The following is a 19,613-nucleotide window of genomic DNA, read 5'->3' as shown; positions in this document are numbered from 1 at the left end:
TCAGCTCCATCTTAAGCCCCTAGGTCCACTCCCTTCCCTTCCATCCACTGAACTTTATGGAGTTGCCTGCTTTGCTTTTTGGTCTCAAAGTTCCTTCTCATTTTGGGAGATATTGTTCAATATCTCAGCCTCCCAACAATGGGCAAGCCAGCCAGAGAACAAAAATGAAACAGGCATGAGTAAAGAAACTGTTTTGAGGGAAAGCCCATTGTCAGTGGTGGAAATCCCAGGATGGCCAACCTCCTCCATGTAGGGATATCTTGCCAAGTTTGGAATGCTCCAGATAGGCACATGAGTCTGAGGACACCCTGAAAACACCAAAAGAGTTACTAGACATTCTAACCAAAACAATAGGGAAAAAGAAACTAAGGTGTGAAAGTAGGTAGGTTATGCCCTCTGCTTTGGGTCCTGAGACTGACAGAGAAAATGAGCTCCAGCTCAGGTAGGAACTAGAAAAATCTAAAGAAGCTCTGGCATGAGAATAAGATCTACAAGTGGCTTGTTCTTCTAGTTGGGATCTACTACCAAAAAGGTATAACAACAAGATCACCTGGAAGCTATGCTAAAAATGCAAGGGTAGCACCTGTATTTGGGCTTCCCTGGTGGCTCAGATGGTAAAGAATCCTCCTGAAATGCAGGAGACCCAGGTTCAACCCCTGGGTCGGGAAGATCCCCTGGAGAAGGGAATGGTTACCCACTCCAGTATTCTTGCCTGGAGAATCCCATGGACAGAGGAGCCTGGTGGGCTATAGTCCATGGGGTCGCCAAGAGTTGGACACCACTGAGCAACTAAGCACACATACAGCACCTGTATTCACCAAGAAAGTGAACACAGGAAGGCCAGAATCCCGAATAGTGGATCCACGATATAATGATTCCTCTGAGTAGGAAGATAAAATTGTTGAAGAAAAAGATGACCTAAGGGTTCACTCCCTCATTTAAACAAAGACTAAGGTAACTTGTGAATCAATAAGAGATAATAACTAGCCAAAAGATAACTATGAGGAAATACTCTACTGCAGAAGTAGCTGAGTTGACATTAGGTTCAAAAAGAGACCAGGCAAGAAGGAGCTGCATGGCAACTGCCTATGGGACAAGGATGGAGACAATATCATACTAAATGACCCAGAGATGTCCAAATAGCCTCAGTGAAAGAATAGCCAGTCCTAAGATAAAGGTCATATGCTGCTGGAATGAGACAAACTGAGGATGGGTAGCTGAATTGGCTACTTGAATTAGGACTCAGGTAAAATTCCAATAGAAGAATTATGACTTCATTAGAGAATTGGGAATGAGACATGCTATATATGCAGAAAACTTTAAGGGCCAGATAAATAGCTATCTACAGCAGGTATGAAGGATTTCAGGCTTCTTTGGTAGCTCAGGTGGTAAAGGATCCACCAGCAATGCAGGAAACCCTGGTTCAATTCCTGGGTCAGGAAGATCCCCAGGAGAAGGGACAAGCTACCCATCCCAATATTCTTGGGCTTCCTTGGTGGCTCAGATGATAAAGAATCTGCCTGCAATGCAAGAGACCTGGGTTCAACCCCTGGCTTGGGAAAATCCCCTGGAGAAGGACATGGAAACTCACTCCAGTATTCTTGCCTGGAGAATCCCTACGGTAAGAGGAGCCTGGTAGGCTACAGTCCCCGGGGTCACAAAGAGTCAGACATGACTGAGCAACTAAGCACACACACATGACAGATTGCATCTTACAGTCTTGCTCCTGGTGTTTGGTGTGGCAGCTTATTATCAGTCCTGGCACCAATGGCCAGTAGCTCTGATAGCTGCAATTATAGCAGATTTCAGTGAAACAGAGAAAGTCCACCACCAGGGAAATATAAAATAATTTAAAAAAAGAAATAAAGGTGAAACAAACAAAGGATGGGGAAAAAACAGAGAAAGGACCAACACAGCTGACATGGAAACAAATTTGGTAGGATTATTAGTAGCAAGGACTCCAAAGAAGACACTGATAAACCACAAATTCAGTCCTGCTATCTTTGCAGAAAGCCTTAAAAAAGACAGTTCACTCCTATGTCTACTGACCATAAACGTGTGGCAAATGTGTCCCAGAGTCCCATAACTGGAAGTAGAACCCCAGAGTAGATTCCCTATATGCAGAGTAACCAGGAGTTGGGACAACGTTGCCCTCTACTTTGTGTGGTGGGAAGTGACTGGAGGCTCCAAGTGGAATTGATGATTTATTGACTGATTTACTGAGCAGAAAAAAAAAGCGCTGTAGACACCACAGCTGAGTAGACCTTCAGTTCAGTTCAGTTGCTCAGTCGTGTCCAACTCTTTGCAGCCCCATGGACTGCAGCACGCCAGGCCTCCCTGTCCATCACCAACTCCCAGAGCTTGCTCAAACTCATGTCCATCGAGTCAGTGATGCCATCCAACCTCCTCATCCTCTTTTTTTTCCAAAGGACTCTCAAGAGTCTTCTTCAGCACCACAATTCAAAAGCATCAGCTCTTCAGTGCTCTGCCTTCTTTATTGTCACATCTGTGCATGATTACTGGAAAGACCACAACCTTGACCATATGGATCTTTGTCGACAAAGTGATGTCTCTGCTTTTTAACACACTGTCTTGGTTTGTCATAGCTTTCTGGCCAAGAAGTAATCATCTTCTGATTTCATGGCTGCTGTCACCATCTGCAGTGATTTTAGAGCCCAAGGAGAGGAAATCTATCACTGCTGCCACCTTTTCCCCTTTTATTTGCCATGAAGTGACGGGGCCAGATGCCATGATCTTAGTTTAATATTGAGTTTTAAGTCAGCTTTCTCACTCTTCTCCTTCACCCTCATCAAGAGGCGCTTTAGTTCCTCCTCGATTTCTGCCTTAGAGTGGTGTCATACGCATACCTGAGCTTGTTGATATTTCTCCTGACAATCTTGATTCCAGCTTCTAACTCTTCCAGCCTGGCATTTCACATGACATACTCTGCATATAAGTTAAATAAACAGGGTGAAAATAAACAGCCTTGTTGTACTCCTTTCTCAATCCTGAACCCTGTTGCCATACAGGGTTCTAACTGCTGATTCTTGACCAGTGTTGTTTCATTCATGTGGAGGTCTCCAATATTGCTGCTATCTTACAACAGCTCTCCTCTGCACTGAAAACTTTCCATTGTGTGCTTGACCTGTGTAATCCTTTTTATCAACATTCCTTTGGGTGCTAGCTTTCAAGATTAATTTGTCTTCATCTGGGTTGAGAGGCAGTGAACCTTTCAGGCATTGCCTCAGGGTTATTTACAGTCCTACCATTTGTTCTAGTTTGGTCAGTCAGGACCTAGAAATCTGGTGAATGTCCCACCCTGAATTGGAATTATTTCATTAGATTGATGTCACTATGTTAACCTGTGATGACTTGTCCCTTCTCTCCCATACTGCTGCCTTTTTATAGACACATTTACAGAACCAAAGATGGGAAGTAAACATTGACAAGATCCAGGGACCCAGGTAGTAAGTAAAGTTTTGGGGAGTTATTTGGTCAGGTAAGACAAAAATTGTCCCAGCCTCGGTTATCAATAAAACCCAAGCCTTAGCCACACTAGCCAGTCAAGGAATTACAATCCTTTCTGGGATCACCGGAATGTGATCCTTTCATACTGTATTTGGCACAAATAATTTGGCTCCTACAGTACTCTCTGGGCTTCCCTGACAGCTCAGTTGGTGAAGAATCTGCTTGCCATGCAGGAGACTGTGGTTCGATTCCTGAGTCAGGAAGATTCACTGGAGAAGGGATAGGCTACCCACTCCAGTATTCTTGGTCTTCCCTGGTGGCTCAGAAAGAATTCACTTGCGTTGTGGGAGACCTGGGGTCGATCCTTGGGTTGGGAAGATCCCCTGGAGAAGGGAAAGGCTACCCACTTCAGTATTCTGGCCTGGAGAATTCTGTGGACTGTATAGTCCATGGGGTCGCAAAGAGTTGGGCACAACTGAGCGACATTCTCTTCACATAGTACTCTCTGGTTAGAAAGGGACAAAAATGGGATTAGGGCATCCACCATTAGGAAGCCTTTGAAAAGGCCAAAACTGTAGTAAAACAAGTTCAAGCACTGGGCATTTGTATATGGAATGCTGCCTGTGAATTAGATGTAAACTTGTACCTAGAAGGTTTTGGCTAGGGTCTGTGGGAAAGGCAGGAGTGGAAACTCATCCCACTAGGATTTTAGTCTCAGTTGTGGAAGGGACCCCACGTGAAGTAAAGTTCTATTGGAAAACAGCTCCTGATAGTCGTCCTGGCCCTGCAGCAAACAGGCCTCACCATCGACTTATTCAGTTCAGTTCAGTCGCTCAGTCGTGTCCAACTCTTTGCAACCCCATGAATCGCAGGATGCCAGGCCTCCCTGTCATTCACCAACTCCCCGAGTTTACTCAAACTCATGTCCATTGAGTCGGTGACGCCATCCAGCCATCTCATCCTCTGTTGTCCCCTTCTCCTCCTGCCCCCAATCCCTCCCAGCATCATAGTCTTTTCCAATGAGTCAATTCTTCGCATGAGGTGGCCAAAGTGTTGGAGTTTCAGCTTTAGCATCAGTCCTTCCAATGAACACCCAAGACTGATCTCAATTTATTAGTGTATGTTCAAACTTTACTGCCAGTAAGTAAATGGATTAAAAACATGCTTCTTAAACCAAAAAGTAACTTGGCTAAGATGTCTGCTTTGTGGTAAGTAAGCACACTGCAAAAGTGGCACCCTTACCTGCAACAAGGTAATGTGCACAATTCAAATCTGCTGTCTATGGATTTACATTCCATCTTTGGGCAAGTGTCTTTCATGCCTCATATTGCCCCTCAGACACCACCCATCTCTCCCCTTCTCAGCCAAGTCAAAAAGAGAATTAGGACTCCTTCCATCCTGAGACATGCTTCACAATGGCAGCAGTCAAGGCAATACCTGCACTTGGCCCACTGCAGCAGTTCTCCTGGATTTCAATGTCACTTGATTTGAAGAAGACATTAAGCACAGCAGGCAATGGGCTAAACTGAGGGTAGTAAGGACTATGGTAACTCAGGAATCTATGCCCTTCTACACAAACACAGACAGATGGACTGTGTGAACGGTCTGACCATGTGGATGCCACAACATATCAGAAAAGTTAGACTATCTTGTGACAGCCCTTGTGGGGAGCTGACTGATGGAGGGACATATGGGATGTGCGCATACGACTCAGTGCTGCCATCAAGGTAAGACACATCTCTGTATATTCTCCAACTACACTACCTGGGAACCACAAAGCAGACACCTTAGCCAAGGCAGGAGCTGTTCTCCTGGAAGACTTAAAGACTTCCCTGGATATGGCACAGTGGCTTCACTGAAAACCGACAGACACTGAGGCCCCAAAACCACCTGGGAGATAGCCAAGAGGTTGTACCTTTACAACAAATACACTGACGGGCAGGCATTTGACAGGGACTGCCCCACTGTAACTTGTGGTGACAACCCTTGAGACATATTCCTGGTCACATCAGATTAGCCACTAGCCCAGTGACCGGATGATAAGTGGACTATATCAACCCCTTGCCTTTATCAGAAGGACACAAGTGTGATTGACCTATGCAGATACAGAGACCTGATGGATACAAGCTGTTCCCAGTAAAAGAGCAAACCAAAAAGCCACTATTAGGGGCTTGACCAAGTTAGAAAGTATGTGCTGGGTCCACATTTATATAGATAGCCACCAAGGCATCTATATCACTGGGCATGACGCAAAGGAATGGGCTGAAGCCCATGAGGTTTCATCGACCTTCCATCTGCCATATAACCCAAGAGATGCAGGGTTGGTAGAAAGAACTGAAATAGACATTGAAGAAGCTTTCTCCAGATGAGTCTTTAAGAGGCTATCTTGACTACTATTAGAGGCCATCTGGCTGTTAAACGCCAAACCACAGCAGGCCACATGTCTGCTTCTGAGAGGCTGACTGTACCTATTCTACCAACTAGATCCTTAAAATTTCAAGTGTTAGAAGAAGGACTGAGACCTATCCAGTGGGATGCAGGTCTTATCCTAGGAGTGCCACAGAACCTCCTACCTGGGAAGATTATTTTAGATTGGAGATGTAATGGAGTACCCCTCACATGGGGTTTGGCATTCTTTTACCTTGGGGACAAGGGCTAGGCTAGGCCTTGACATAGTAATTCCTCAATCTTTCTGTCTAAGAGAAGGCCCAGAATAACCAAGGTGATCTCCCATATAGAAATCAAATGAGAGACTGAAATAGGGCTTCTTTTATGGGCCCCTACTAAAGCCCCCACATATAATATCTCCCTGCCTGGTTCTAATGTAAAGGGACAAAATGTCTGGTATTGTCCTTTGGGAAAAGTGCCAAAGTGCAGGGTGATCCTGGCTCATGGAAAACAAACTACAGTATACTTTCTGAATGAAGTTTGCCTTTCTTGCTATCTTTAAAAGGCCTTCCCCAGTGGCTCAGACAATAAAGAATCTGCCTGCAATGCAGAAGACCCAGGTTCTGGGTCAGGAAGATCCCCTGGAGAAGGGAGTGACTATCTACTCCAGTATTTTTGCCTGGAGAATCCCATGAATAAAGGAGCCTGGTGGGGCTGCAAAGAGTCAGACATGGTTGAACAACTAAGGCAAACACAACCTTTAAAACACTTATTATCCTTAGCGTTTTCCTTCTAGGATCAGTGCCACATACCTCCACTATTGCATTCCTGTCCTGGGCCACCACCTATGCTGACATCCACAGTTGCTCTGACTTACAGGTATAGATTGCTGCCAATGTCCATTGCTGAAGTAATGTCAGGGGTCATTGTCTTTCAACCTTATAACATGGGGACAAAGTGTGGGGATGGCAGGTAAACTCCTGATATCTGGCTCTAGAGTATTCTTGGAAGAATGGTGGATAAAGAGAGTGCAGGCCATATTGTAGCTGAAGCATACTGGCTCCACCTTTTCAGCTCCATCTCGGTCTGCAGTCCTTTCCACCTGACTGAGATTTAGCCTAACTCACAAACTAATGCACTCAAGCCAGACTGAGTTCCCTTTTACCCTTGCCTTCATTTAAAATGAAAGCTGGAAGAGTGCCTTAAGCAGGGTGGGTGCCCCCTGTTCTAGACTGTGGATATGCTTCTCACTTGGTAGTCAGATTCTGTTTTTACCTTTGGCTCCTGTAGAGCCCCCTGTATCCTTTTCGGCAGTGCAGAGTACAGTTGTCAATGCCTCTGGATCTTCTGTCCACCTCATCTTTCCTGCCTATACGTTACCCACAGTAAACTTCATAAGAGAAACTTTATTTGCTTGCTCCTTTTTTCAGTTTCAAAATTCCTTCTCAGTTCGGAGGCTATTACTCAATATCTTCACCTACTAACAGAGAGAAATGAACTAAACAGATATAGGTTGATGAAATACTGGGTGATTTTTATTTTGTGCTTATATCTATTTGCAATTACATGACAAACATTATTTTAACTCATGTAGCTATATTAGCTTATGTAACCCTCAAAACGAATATAAGAGGTAGGGACTATTGTTATCTCCACTCTACAAATGAAGAAATTGAGAAACAAAGAGGTTCATGTGGTCTAGTTCCACACCCACGCTCCTTAAGAGTCAGCAAACTGGCTATTGTTATAAAACAGGCTAACAGATGAATAAAACCTCTTTGAGAGGAATTGTTTTTCTTCTCTGACTTGAATAAAATCAAGTGAGGAATTCAGGTTTCTGACTGTTATGCCATAAACAGCATACCTAAAAAAGCACAGATTTAGCACCCTCTCTCATGGGGCCTTGCTTTGTGAATTGCTTCTAGATGCACATTCTCGACCTCACAAGGCTGTTTTGAACATTCCAAGTGCTAACATATATATTAGCATTTATATATATATATATATATATATATACACACATACATACATACATGCAGGGTGGACCAAACTACTGACAGAACAAGAGCAAAGCTTTTCTCTGCTAAGATATACCTAGGCAACTCCCACATTGTGATTTACTTTCCTAGCTCAGATCATTTGAAACACTACTTACATGCTAACATCAAACCCTTTGTCTGACAAAAGAATGGTAAAGTGTGTCTAAGAAATAAACCAGTGTGGACTGGGGTGGAGCTGCCAATTGTGTTTGAGCACTTTGATTCTTTTTCACCAAAGATTTCAAAACAGTATCAGTATCTGTTTCAAACTAGACCGTTTCTCACTGGAGCAATCAGATTCTGTCTCTTCAAATCTCAATTTGCTTCCCCCAGTGGTCAATGAATCACTAAATGAGTTGGAACTGTAACACCTAAATTTGAAAAGTACATTCCACTAGTAGATGGAGAAACAAAAAACTCTTCAAAGTAAAGAAGAATAAGAAAGTAGAAAGGACCACATGAAAAGGAGAAGAAAGGAAGAATTATGCAACATTTCAATCTCCTTATTTCACTCACAATATACTTGCAGGCTGCCAAAATTGTCATAGACCACACAACCCTACTTATAGTAAACAGTAAAACCAGAAACAGAGTCAAACTTGATATCACTAACAGTGAATATCTCTAACAGTGAAATCTAACAGCAATAATTTTCCCCTGTATATGCTGTATCTTTTACAAAAGGCCTATAAACAGTCATGTGCAAATATCTTTAGCCACAGGTTTTCCCCCAAAAAGCTAAATGCATGTATGTACATATTTATTATAAATTTTATTGATATAAAATATGTGTAGATAAGCACACAATTTACAAATAATAATATATATAATACTTTTCTTATAAATTCTGTAGAGCCAACTGATTCCCACAGAATGCCTTATGTGTAGACAACAACAAAACAATAAATCAAACTCTGATTTGCAGTGTTTGTCACTTATAAATATTCCACCTATGGTCAATTTCAAGCCACCAAATGTGATGTCATTGAACATGGATTGAAATGAGATAAGCAGTAGCACATGAATGCATAACATTCTCAACCCACAGATTAAAAAAATAGAGCATAGATGATAGCAAAGAGTCTAGATGTCTAACAAAATGTAGTTACTAAAATACAAAGTAATAACTTTTGAGTATGCCTTAACTGGTTCCAAATAGGAAAAGGAGTCCGTCAAGGCTGTATATTGTCACCATGCTTATTTAATTTCTATGCGGAGTACATCATGAGAAACGCTGGACTGGAAGAAACACAAGCTGGAATCAAGATTGCCGGGAGAAATATCAATAACCTCAGATATGCAGATGACAACACCCTTATGGTAGAAAGTGGAGAGGAGCTAAAAAGCCTCTTGATGAAAGTGAAAGAGGAGCGTGAAAAAGTTGGCTTAAAGCTCAACATTCCAAAAACAAAGATCATGGCATCCAGTCCCATCACTTCATGGGAAATAGATGGGGAAACAGTGGAAACAGTGTCAGACTTTATTTGTTTGGGCTCCAAAATCACTGCAGATAATGACTGCAGCCATGAAGTTAAAAGACGCTTACTCCTTGGAAGAAAAGTTATGACCAACCTAGATAGCATATTCAAAAGCAGAGACATGACTTTGCCAACTAAGGTCCGTCTAGTCAAGGCTATGGTTTTTCCAGTAGTCATGTATGGATGTGAGAGTTGGACTGTGAAGAAGGCTGAGTGCCAAAGAATTGATGCTTTTGAACTGTGGTATTGGAGAAGACGCTTGAGGGTCCCTTGGACTGCAAGGAGATCCAACCAGCCCATTCTGAAGGAGATCAGCCCTGGGATTTCTTTGGAAGGAATGATGCTAAAGCTGAAACTCCAGTATTTTGGCCACCTCATGTGAAAAGTTGACTCATTGGAAAAGACTGTGATGCTGGGAGGGATTGGGGGCAGGAGGAGAAGGGGACAACAGAGGATGAGATGGCTGGATGGCATCACTGAATTGATGGACGTGAGTCTGAGTGAACTCTGGGAGTTGGTGATGGACAGGGAGGCCTGGTGCGCTGCGATTCATGGGGTCACAAAGAGTCGGACACGACTGAGTGACTGAACTGAACTGAACTAACTTGGTTTTACTGTAATCTATTTAACTTTAGGCTTATATAACTTACACTTTTACAATCATTTTGTTTAACTAGCAGCACATAAATTCCTATTTCAATCCCATTAAAGCAGTTGCAGCATGTCATTGAAAAAAATATTTCTAACACCTTATTGAGGAAGATACTGTTAACTAAAAACATATGCGTAACCTAAAAGTTGAGAGTTAAGTTTCATTCAGTGGGAATGTTAGAACTCGAGCCTGGGAGACAGGGAATTGACTCTTGAATTCATAATTCTCACCTAAAAAGGGCTCCTGCATGAGACTGGTATATAAAGAGAACTGCTGACTTTCAAACTTACCTTAAAGCAGTGCTCTGATAACAGGGAAAGACCAACGCCAGGACAAGAAGATGACATCAAAAGTAGACAACTGAACCGAGATCCTGGACCTGACTTGTACGATTGTTCATAATGTTTTCTTCTTGTTCTCTTGGACTCTTGCACTTGTAAATCAAATTTTTTTTTTTAATCACTGGCACAATCTTATGCAAATTTTAGAAATCAATCAAATTGTTCGGTTGTGGTCAATTACCTGCATCCATTACTCTGGTTTACCTTGGTGGGTTTCTCCCCTCCAAAGTTCTGATTGGATGGCTCTTAGAAAGTTTATTTTAGAAGAAAGGAATTACAGTTTTCTGTTTGGGCTGCTGTCACTAGATGGGACTCACTTACTTGCCCAGTCAAACACACTTATTCTAACCCTGGCCATAAACATGAATTTTCCCTCAAGATTATTCTAGTTCAGTCAGAACAACATGCTAAATTTCACTGAAAAACAACAACAACAACAACAACAACAACAAAAATGTACACTCTAGACTTTTAGGAGGGACACTTCCTCAGTTATGGGATGGCTTTATTTGTTAACACTAGGCTACGGTCATCTAAGCCTAAAGGCACCCCCTATGCTTAGAACAATTAAATCATACCAAAGAAAATCAACTTAATAACACTGGAAAATTAGGCTGGGTATCTTATGAAAACTGCCAGTGTACCATGTCTCTTCCAGAAAGTGACTGATATGGAACAGATTGGGTTAGGAGACTAGAAATAAACTGGCTGGCAACTAAGGGGACTCTATGGCTTTGTGGGTTCAATTTATGACCCTGGCTTCTGCCAAGAGGGCTAGGAAGGTATACTTTAAGATTCCCTTAGGCTCAAGGCCATTTATGTACAAACTTAGATGGAACTTCAGCAAATTTACCATCAATATGAGCCTGAAGAACCAAGAGATCTGTATTTCACTGGTATGATCATTTAGCAGCTACTTTTGCACCTTCTTTGCAATGTGAGAAAATATTATTTCTCACATTGAAGCCTTAACAGAATTCACTCAAAAGGCCTTAAATGATAGCAGCCAGGCTATTAGCCTACTAAATTCTGAGTCTCTATGTGGAGAAAAGTTGTATTACAAAATCATATGGCCCTTGCTATCCTTAGCAGATCTCAAGGGGGCAACAGTGCTATAATTCAAACTAAATGTTATGTTTTCATACCAGATGAATCCTCTAATATAACACATTTAATGACTCACAGGAAAAATTATATTGCTGCCTTAGATGATCCACTTCCTAGCCTTGGTGATCTTTTAGGAAGACAGTTTGGTGTCGGAAGCTCATGGTTTGAATCCCTACTTGTAACTTTAACAAGTTATTAGCTATATTGCTTGTAATCTTTTTATTTCATAAGATTGTTTTCTCTTGTATTAGATGATGTATAACCAGGCCCAGCCAAATTAATGACAGCTAAACAGCTTGAAGAAACAGATCACGTTTATAATGTAGAATAATTGTAATAGTGTGATTCTAGGTAGAAATAGGAAGAAACAACAAGGGAAATATCTCCTGGATCCTATTAGGTTAGAAGATAGAGGATTCAGAGAATCTATTATCCATTAATGGACCTAATCCAGAAATTAACACCTGGAATGACTTACCAACAAAAAATTTCCACCTGACCTAGGATCAGTCTCCCAGCAACATGGGACAAAAGAAACAATGGTTATGAAATATCTCCCAATACGGTCGAATTTCCAACCGTGGGGAGAGACTATGAAATGAAATGTTTTCACCTCTATGCTGTACAAGTAAACAAGTCTTTTCCAAATGCAAATTTCTGAGCTCAGGTGAAAGAAAGTCAGCTATTTGAAAGCCATGAGCTACTTCCTCCCCAGTAAGCACACAGGAGCTAGGGGGAAGTGAGAGGCAGGTGGCCATCTGCCACATTCACCATCTTTTACAGTATACAAGGAACTAGTATGTGAATAATAAAGAAAGCAGGATTGGCCTCAGAGAGCTAGATGCATATGAATGAAATGATTTCACAAGCCTGGATGCTTGCAGCTTGAGAAGATCTCTAAATCTCTTCCCATACATAGAAGATCACTTTATCTTATTAGATCTCTAAATCTCTTTAGATTTAACCTCTGAATCTCTTGAGAGATTTAACTTTCTCTTAATTAACTGTAATCTTTTAATATTCAGATTACTTGCCCCTCCTGTATATACCTTGGCTCCTCCCCTGCTTCCTCTGAGTCAGTGTCTCTCAGGGTCACCTGAGATACTGTCTCCCAGGCTTGAGTCTTAGCATTCTCACCGAATAACACCTAACTCTCAACTTTTAGGTTGCATGTGTGTGTTGTTTTTTTTTTTTTATTGACAGTATTGTTAATACAAACCAAGTAACTATAGTCATAGAGACATAAACTCATCAAACTAGTAAATTAAAACTTTTGGTGTATAGAGAAATGGTAAAAGAAAAAAAAAAATCTGGTAAAAAATTTCCAAAAGACAATCCATAAGCCTTATATAATATGAGGTGTCTGACAAAGAAGACATACAGATGACCAACAAATAGATGAAAATATGCTCAACACCACATATTAGAGAAATGCAAATCAAAATTACAACAAGGTATCACCTCTTACCAGTCAGAATGGCCATCATCAAAAAATCTACAAACAATAAATGCTGGAGAGGATGAAGAAAAGGGAACCCTTCTGCACTACTTGTAGGAAGGAGTAAAACATAGATTTCTTAAAAAGCTAGGAATAAAACTACCATACGACCCAGCAATCCCACTCCTGAGCATATACCCAGAGAAAACCATAATTCAAAAAGATACATGTACCCCAATGTTCATAGCAGCACTGTTTACAATAGCCAGGACATGGAAGCAACCTATAGATGAATGGAAAAAAAAAGATGTGGTACACAGTAGAATATCACACAGCCATTAGAGGAACAAATTTGAGTCAGTGGTAGTGAGGTGGATGAACCTACAGCCTGTTGAACAGAGTGAAGTAAATCAGAAAGAGAAAAACAAATATACATTAACACATATATGTGGAATCTAGAAAAATGGTACTGATGAACCTATTGCACGGCAGGAATAGAGACACAGATGTAAAGAACAGACTTGTGGACACAGTGGGGAAAGGAAAGAGTGGGACGAACTGAGAGCATAGCACTGACAAACATACTACCCTGTGTAAAATAGATATTAGAGGAAGCAGCCATATAATATAGGGAACTAAGTTCCATGCTCTCTGGTGATTCAAGTTGTTGTGTAACAGAAACCAACATAACATTGTAAAGCAATTATCCTCCAATTAAAACATATATATATATATCAGGTGTCTGAGAAGACTGCAGTGCCAATAAGGCCTGACATCTTGTCAGCTTGCTGGGGTGGGTGGTACAAGTTGCGAATGAATCACTAATGACACTATACAAAGCAAACAGAAATTTCTGACTACTAGGTTCAGTGTTGATTTATTCACAGATTTGTTCATTCACCAATATTTTTTTTTTAGTTTAATGTGTGTAACCAGCACATGGTAAACATGCTAAAGGTACAGATTCCTGGGCCTTAGTTCCAGGCATTTTCATTCAGTAAATCTAGTTTGGAATCTGAGTCTATATTTTAACAAGCAAACCTCTTTCCCTTGCCAGATGATTCATTCAGAGAATTACAGCATCTAGCATTTATTGACTACTTATACTGTGCCAAGTTCAGAATGCATAGACATGAAAGGGACAAAACTTGTCCTCAAGAAGACTACAGAGACCAGTAATTTTAACTATGATATTGGTACATATTAGTTGCTTTGAATGCTTAGTTGCTCAGTCATGTCCGACTCTTTGCAACCCACGGACTGTAGCCTGCCAGGCTCCTCTGTCCATGAGATTTCCCAGGCAAGAATACTGGAGTAGGCTGCCATTTCCAGCTGCTCTGAGAATATAGCAAAATACAGCTTGGGAGAGGAGCATGATAGAAAATTATGTTATATCTGAGTCTGGAAGAAGGAGACAATGCTAATCGAGAAAGGAAGGGAATGGAGGAAGGGACATTCAGGTCAGAGAAAAGCATGTGCACAGCCACACACACAAAGAAAGTTTGGTTCAACAAGATAACAGAACATGCTTTGGGACTGTACCTCTTAGTACTGTTCTGTAGTTAACTTTTATCTGGCACCAACTTTTGCATATATAAGCACATAGTTGTTAGGCTATTGTGAAATGGAGTATTTCCTGCTATATCAACTAATAAGGATATCACAGCAATCTGTGATTCCGGCCCTCCGAATGTGAATTTCTGAGCCTAGAGGGCACCCAAGAAAAATAATCTGGCAGTCATCTGGCAGTCCCCCTGGTGAGCACCTTGTCCCAGATAGCTGGGATGCATATTAAAGGAATAATTTCAGTAAGCCCAGACTCTTGCATCTTCCCATACATAGAAAAGTGCTAAATTCCTTAACTTGGGATATCTGGTTTTCCATAATTAACAATAATCTTTTGATGTTCAGACTACCTTCCCCTTGTTGCAAACTTCCATATAACCTGACTCCTCCCTGTGCCTCCTAGGAGCAGTTTTCTCAGAGTCACTTGAGAAGCTGTTTCCTGGGCTTGAAGTCCTAAAAATTCCTACCAAATAAAACATAACTCTCAACTTGTAGGTTGTGACCATTTTTTAAGTCGACACTATGTTCAGTCATAGAGCTTATGTGAGGAGTAGTGGGAGATTAGGCAAGACAGTTAAAGCCAGGTCTGCTGCTGCTGCTGCTAAGTCACTTCAGTCGTGTCCGACTGTGCGACCCCACAGACAGCAGCCCACCAGGCTCCTCCGTCCCTGGATTCTCCAGGCAAGAATACTGAAGTGGGTTGCCATTTCCTTCTCCAATGCATGAAAGTGAAAAGTGAAAGTGAAAGTGAAGTCGCTCAGTCCTGTCGGACTCTTAGAGACCTCATGGACTGCAGCCTACCAGGCTCCTCTGTCCATGGGATTTTCCAGGAAAGAGTACTGGAGTGGGTTGCCATTGCCTTCTCCTAAAGCCAGGTCAGGAAGTGTTTTATAGAATTCCTAGTACAAAATACACATTCATTACTTTCCACTTTGTATTCTTCCTTCCACACTAGATTTTTAAATTAATTTTATTACCATTATAGGATTATTGCTTCAATAAGATTCACTTGTGATATCTAATCTACAAAGTCTAGAAATATAGACTGCTATCCCAGTTTCTCACTGGCTTATCAAAATGACATGACAATAACAAAATCATCAAAACAATGTGTGAGAAACAGTGCAACAAACCAAGGTCTCAGGGAAAACTGTTAATTACTGCGTACTACTTTTCCTATTGTTTTTACCTTTATTTTATATTACTATGTTTTCAGAATAAAACAGCAATGCTATTTTATGTTTCTAAGGTTGTGTCATTTCATCTATAGACATTTTAATTAGGTAACCCAATAACTTAAAAATCTTAAAACTTACAATTTAACATAAATTTTTAAAATGAATGCAAGAAGAGCTGAATAATGAGTAGAAGGTAAGTTAAAGAGTAGGAGCTTTATCTCTGCATAAATAAAGCTAGAAAATATTTGTCACTTTAACACACCAACTTTGTAGCTACTGCAGAAACTGCACCGCTCTTTCTCTCATAAAACCATGCCAATCTGTCTTGTCTCCACTCATGCCCCATTTCCTCTTTGTAGTACATTCCAAGTACTCTGTTCCACAATAATATCTTCCATTTCTCTTCATGAACCTCATCTTTGGATTTAGTCCTATGTTATTATATGTTATATAATATTTATCTCCCAAGAAGATTTCACTTTTTTAGAGAACTTCTCATGCATTTCTCACGGAACATGGCATAGTGCTAAACATAAGAGACACTCAAACACTTCCTTAAGTGAATAGACGAAATGATTTCCACAAATTATATTTAACTTCAAGCTTCAATTGTTGATTTTCTCACCTCACTCAAAATGAAGATGCAAACATCATTAAGCTTTTAAAAAATCTTAGACTGGGCACAATGAAAGGAGGTTATCAAAAGGGTCATCAGCAAATCATCAAAAGTCTTCAGTATGAAAAAGCAAGGTGATCCTTGCTCTGCTTGCCAATGGTAAGGCTAAGGGACCTACAACTGCGCCTTGCTGCTAGGTAAAATCCCTACAGACAATCTAGGAAATATGCTCTTTATATATATCAAAGAATAAAGAGAAAGAACAGATATCCTGAGGCTGCCTCTATCTGTGTCTTCTTTAACCAATTTATTGAAGCTCAAAACAGAAGGACTATTTACAGAATTCCATAGCTGAACCATATGCAATACACTGATTCAATAAATACTATTTCCAATATCATAATAATAGCTAATATTTTTAACACTTTCTTTCATGTCTACATTGTTAGTGTTTTTCAGATATCATTTTGTTAAACTCTGATAACACCCTATATAAGATAAATGCCAAAATTATCTTCATTTTAGACATCAGAATATATATAAAGCCAGAATGTATAACCAGATCTCCTATGCCAAAGCCCCAGAGACACCATCATCTATCATCACAAGATTCAATTATCAACAATATAAGTACTACAAGTACTTGGGTTTTCTTCGAGAACTTTTTTATTTCAACATTAAAAATTAAAAACAATACACGAATCAATGGTATCAAAAAAGGGGTGAAACAAGGGGCTCTCCAGGTTCTGAGGTAGCAAGCTGAAAGAAACTGGATTCAAGCCAATTGACCAGGGTTCCCAGAACCACAGCAAACACGCATCAGAGGAGGGACAGAGAGCAGTTAAAGATGGACCTTATTGGCAGGAAGACTAGCTAAAGTATAATTTCCCCACAACCCCTAAAAAGTTTATGGGAAATTCAGACTTAACTTACACTTGTATTCATTCCTCATACAGGCCACATGCCATGCAGATTTACAGGATTTCAGCAGAAAATAAGAACTCTAGGAAATGCTGTCATTATAGGACTTCAGGCTATGCATTACCTGTTAAATACTGATAACCTTCCTCTAGCATCCAAAGCCAGCTTCAGAAAAGAAAAAAAGATCTAGAAATTAATGTCTAAGAAGAATTTTCCATACAGTTTTACTTGTTCAGCTGACAGAAATCTCAGGCAGCATTTAGCTGTCACTATCAGCATTAGTGTCTAATGGTCTGAAGCCAGCCTTAAGAAATCATTCTTCTGGCTTTCAGGGTTAGTCTGTGACAATGCAAAATTAAATATTACTAGACTGACAGTATTTTAAGCCCAGGGGCTTATTTACATCAATACTTAACCATGTTTATTAGATTTCTTCAAGATTTCTTCTTTTTTTTGTTGTTGTTTAAAAAAGGAAGGAAAGGATTTGAGGGCTTTAAAAACAAGTGAAAAGTGTACAGGTTAAGTTTTCCACTGAGAAAGATCAAAGTCTGCAAACATGGCAGTGGGTTCCACTCAGTGTTGTCATCTTAAAATCATCAGCGATATAGCAATTACACTACTTTATTTACAAGGAAACTGACCCAAAGAACGTCAGCCAAAGGAGTTTGAGATGTACAGCAGAGTGTAGGTTTTACAGGCACTCAAATGTATCCACTTGCAGGCAGAAAGTCTTGACTTCCCACAGTTTAGGTAAGGCTGCGGTGGAAATCTGTACGTAGTAGGTCAAAGGCAAAAAGGCTCCCGGGGGAGGTGGAGGCGAGGAGGCGGGGAACCAAGCTGGATTGCTCCAGGAAGTGGGTGGGGAGGAAGCTGCCCGGTTTGGAGCCAACTGTGACAACCTCAGGTTTGCATAGCCTAGCAGAGGGAGTCCTGGGCCACTGTGCGCATTGGTCACAAGCGCTTTTGGCAATGCTGTGCCCTTCGATTCCTGTCATCATCCAACCCCACAGATCGAGTTTGGGACGTGAAAAAGGGCTCATAAAGTGGGCGGCGGCCAGAGTTTCCCGCCGCTGAGTCACAGCCCAGTCAACTTTTACAGCATTTCCCAGAAAGAAAGTCTCAGTCCCATCGCCCACCACTCGCTCCTAGTTCTGGCTCTTCTCTCTGCGACTGGACCCGGCGGTGACTCGAGACCCACAGCTGAGCTATTTCCCACTCATGGCGCAACTTCTCACCCTCGCAGAGCCTCGGCGTACCCTGCGCGCTTGCCAAACGCTACCGACCCAGTAGATGTGGGGGCAAAGGACGGAGGGGAAGGGCTGCGTCCTCACCTGCAGGACACGGACACCTCCACTCGCGTGGCCGGGATGGCCGTGCTCAGCTGGTTTAAATCCCCGAGGCCCGCGGAGCTGGTGTAGCGGCTGTCCATCTTGAGAGGCGCCGTGGAATGGTCTGGCACCCACATCCAAAGCTCTGGCCGACCGAGGGCTCCTAACCCAGCTCTAGACAAACAGGGTTGGGGATTGAGGGTGGAGGCAGAGGAAGGAGGCGGAGGCAGTTCGCGGAAAGGGGGAGGCAGAGAAGAGGCGGATCTCAGGGTAAAGCCTCCAGGGAATAGGCCCGCAGAAGCTGAAGCTGCTGAGGAAGTGGCGCCCCGGGCTTTCGGCTTCCCTGCCCCCTCAGCTCGAGCTGAGGACACTCCGCGATCCTTTACTCGCTCTAGGCTTCAGGCTCGGCGGAGCCACTGGGCAGCCTAGCAGGGTTGCGGGCATCAGACACAGACCCCAACCGTCTAGCAGAACAAGCCCTGGCCGCCTTGGCAAGCGGTTTGTATTTTATCTCCGCCTCTTTACACCCACGCCTGTTCCTAAATCGCGCGTCATAAGCCCACCCCTTCCCATTTACCGGTGATCCTCATCTCGCCCTCGGAGTCCCCGGAGGACCCCCCTACACTGTGCCCTACAGCAGATGAGCCGAATCCTCGCTTCTGGACTGCCCACTCTCGGCCACTTAAGGGTTGGGGACAATGAAACGGACTTCGAGACGATCTCCAACCTTTCTAAGCAGTGGTAAAGTAACAGATCAGTATATGGAACAAGGCGAGAGCAGGGGAAACCTAAGGTGGAGCGAGGGCCGGGGAGGGGGGGTACTATCTGGGATTTAAGGGAGCGATCTGGTTTCCCACATCCCTCAGTTCTTCGGAATAAGGGCGGGGGGGTGGGGGGCGGGGGCGGTGCTGATGTCTATAATCCTTTTACCGTCTGGACTCTCCTTCGACCCCTCGTTTCCAAATGCGTGGAAGTTACGCCCTAAAAACTGAAAGTCACAACAAAAGACTCCCAACTGGTAAGACCTGAATGAAGCTGGACAGATAAAAACAGAACTAAACTGGAGTGAGCGCCACCTTTGGGAAACTGTTTT

At 42.1% G+C, this 19,613-nt stretch overlaps 1 protein-coding gene across 1 annotated transcript in view; it reads right to left on the bottom strand.

Moving 5' to 3' along the window:
- Window positions 1-18,657, bottom strand: part of CPNE8 (copine 8) — a 269,508-nt gene extending 250,851 nt beyond the window's left edge. The window contains exon 1 of the mRNA XM_052640034.1: window positions 18,524-18,657. Within this exon, the coding sequence (XP_052495994.1) occupies window positions 18,524-18,657 (134 nt within the window). The remainder of the gene's footprint in view (window positions 1-18,523) is intronic.
- Between the last annotated feature and the right edge of the window lie 956 nt (window positions 18,658-19,613).

Source organism: Budorcas taxicolor, chromosome 5 (genome assembly GCF_023091745.1).
Source record: "Budorcas taxicolor isolate Tak-1 chromosome 5, Takin1.1, whole genome shotgun sequence".
NCBI lineage: Eukaryota > Metazoa > Chordata > Mammalia > Artiodactyla > Bovidae > Budorcas > Budorcas taxicolor.
This window is presented reverse-complemented; position numbering and strand designations above follow the sequence as displayed.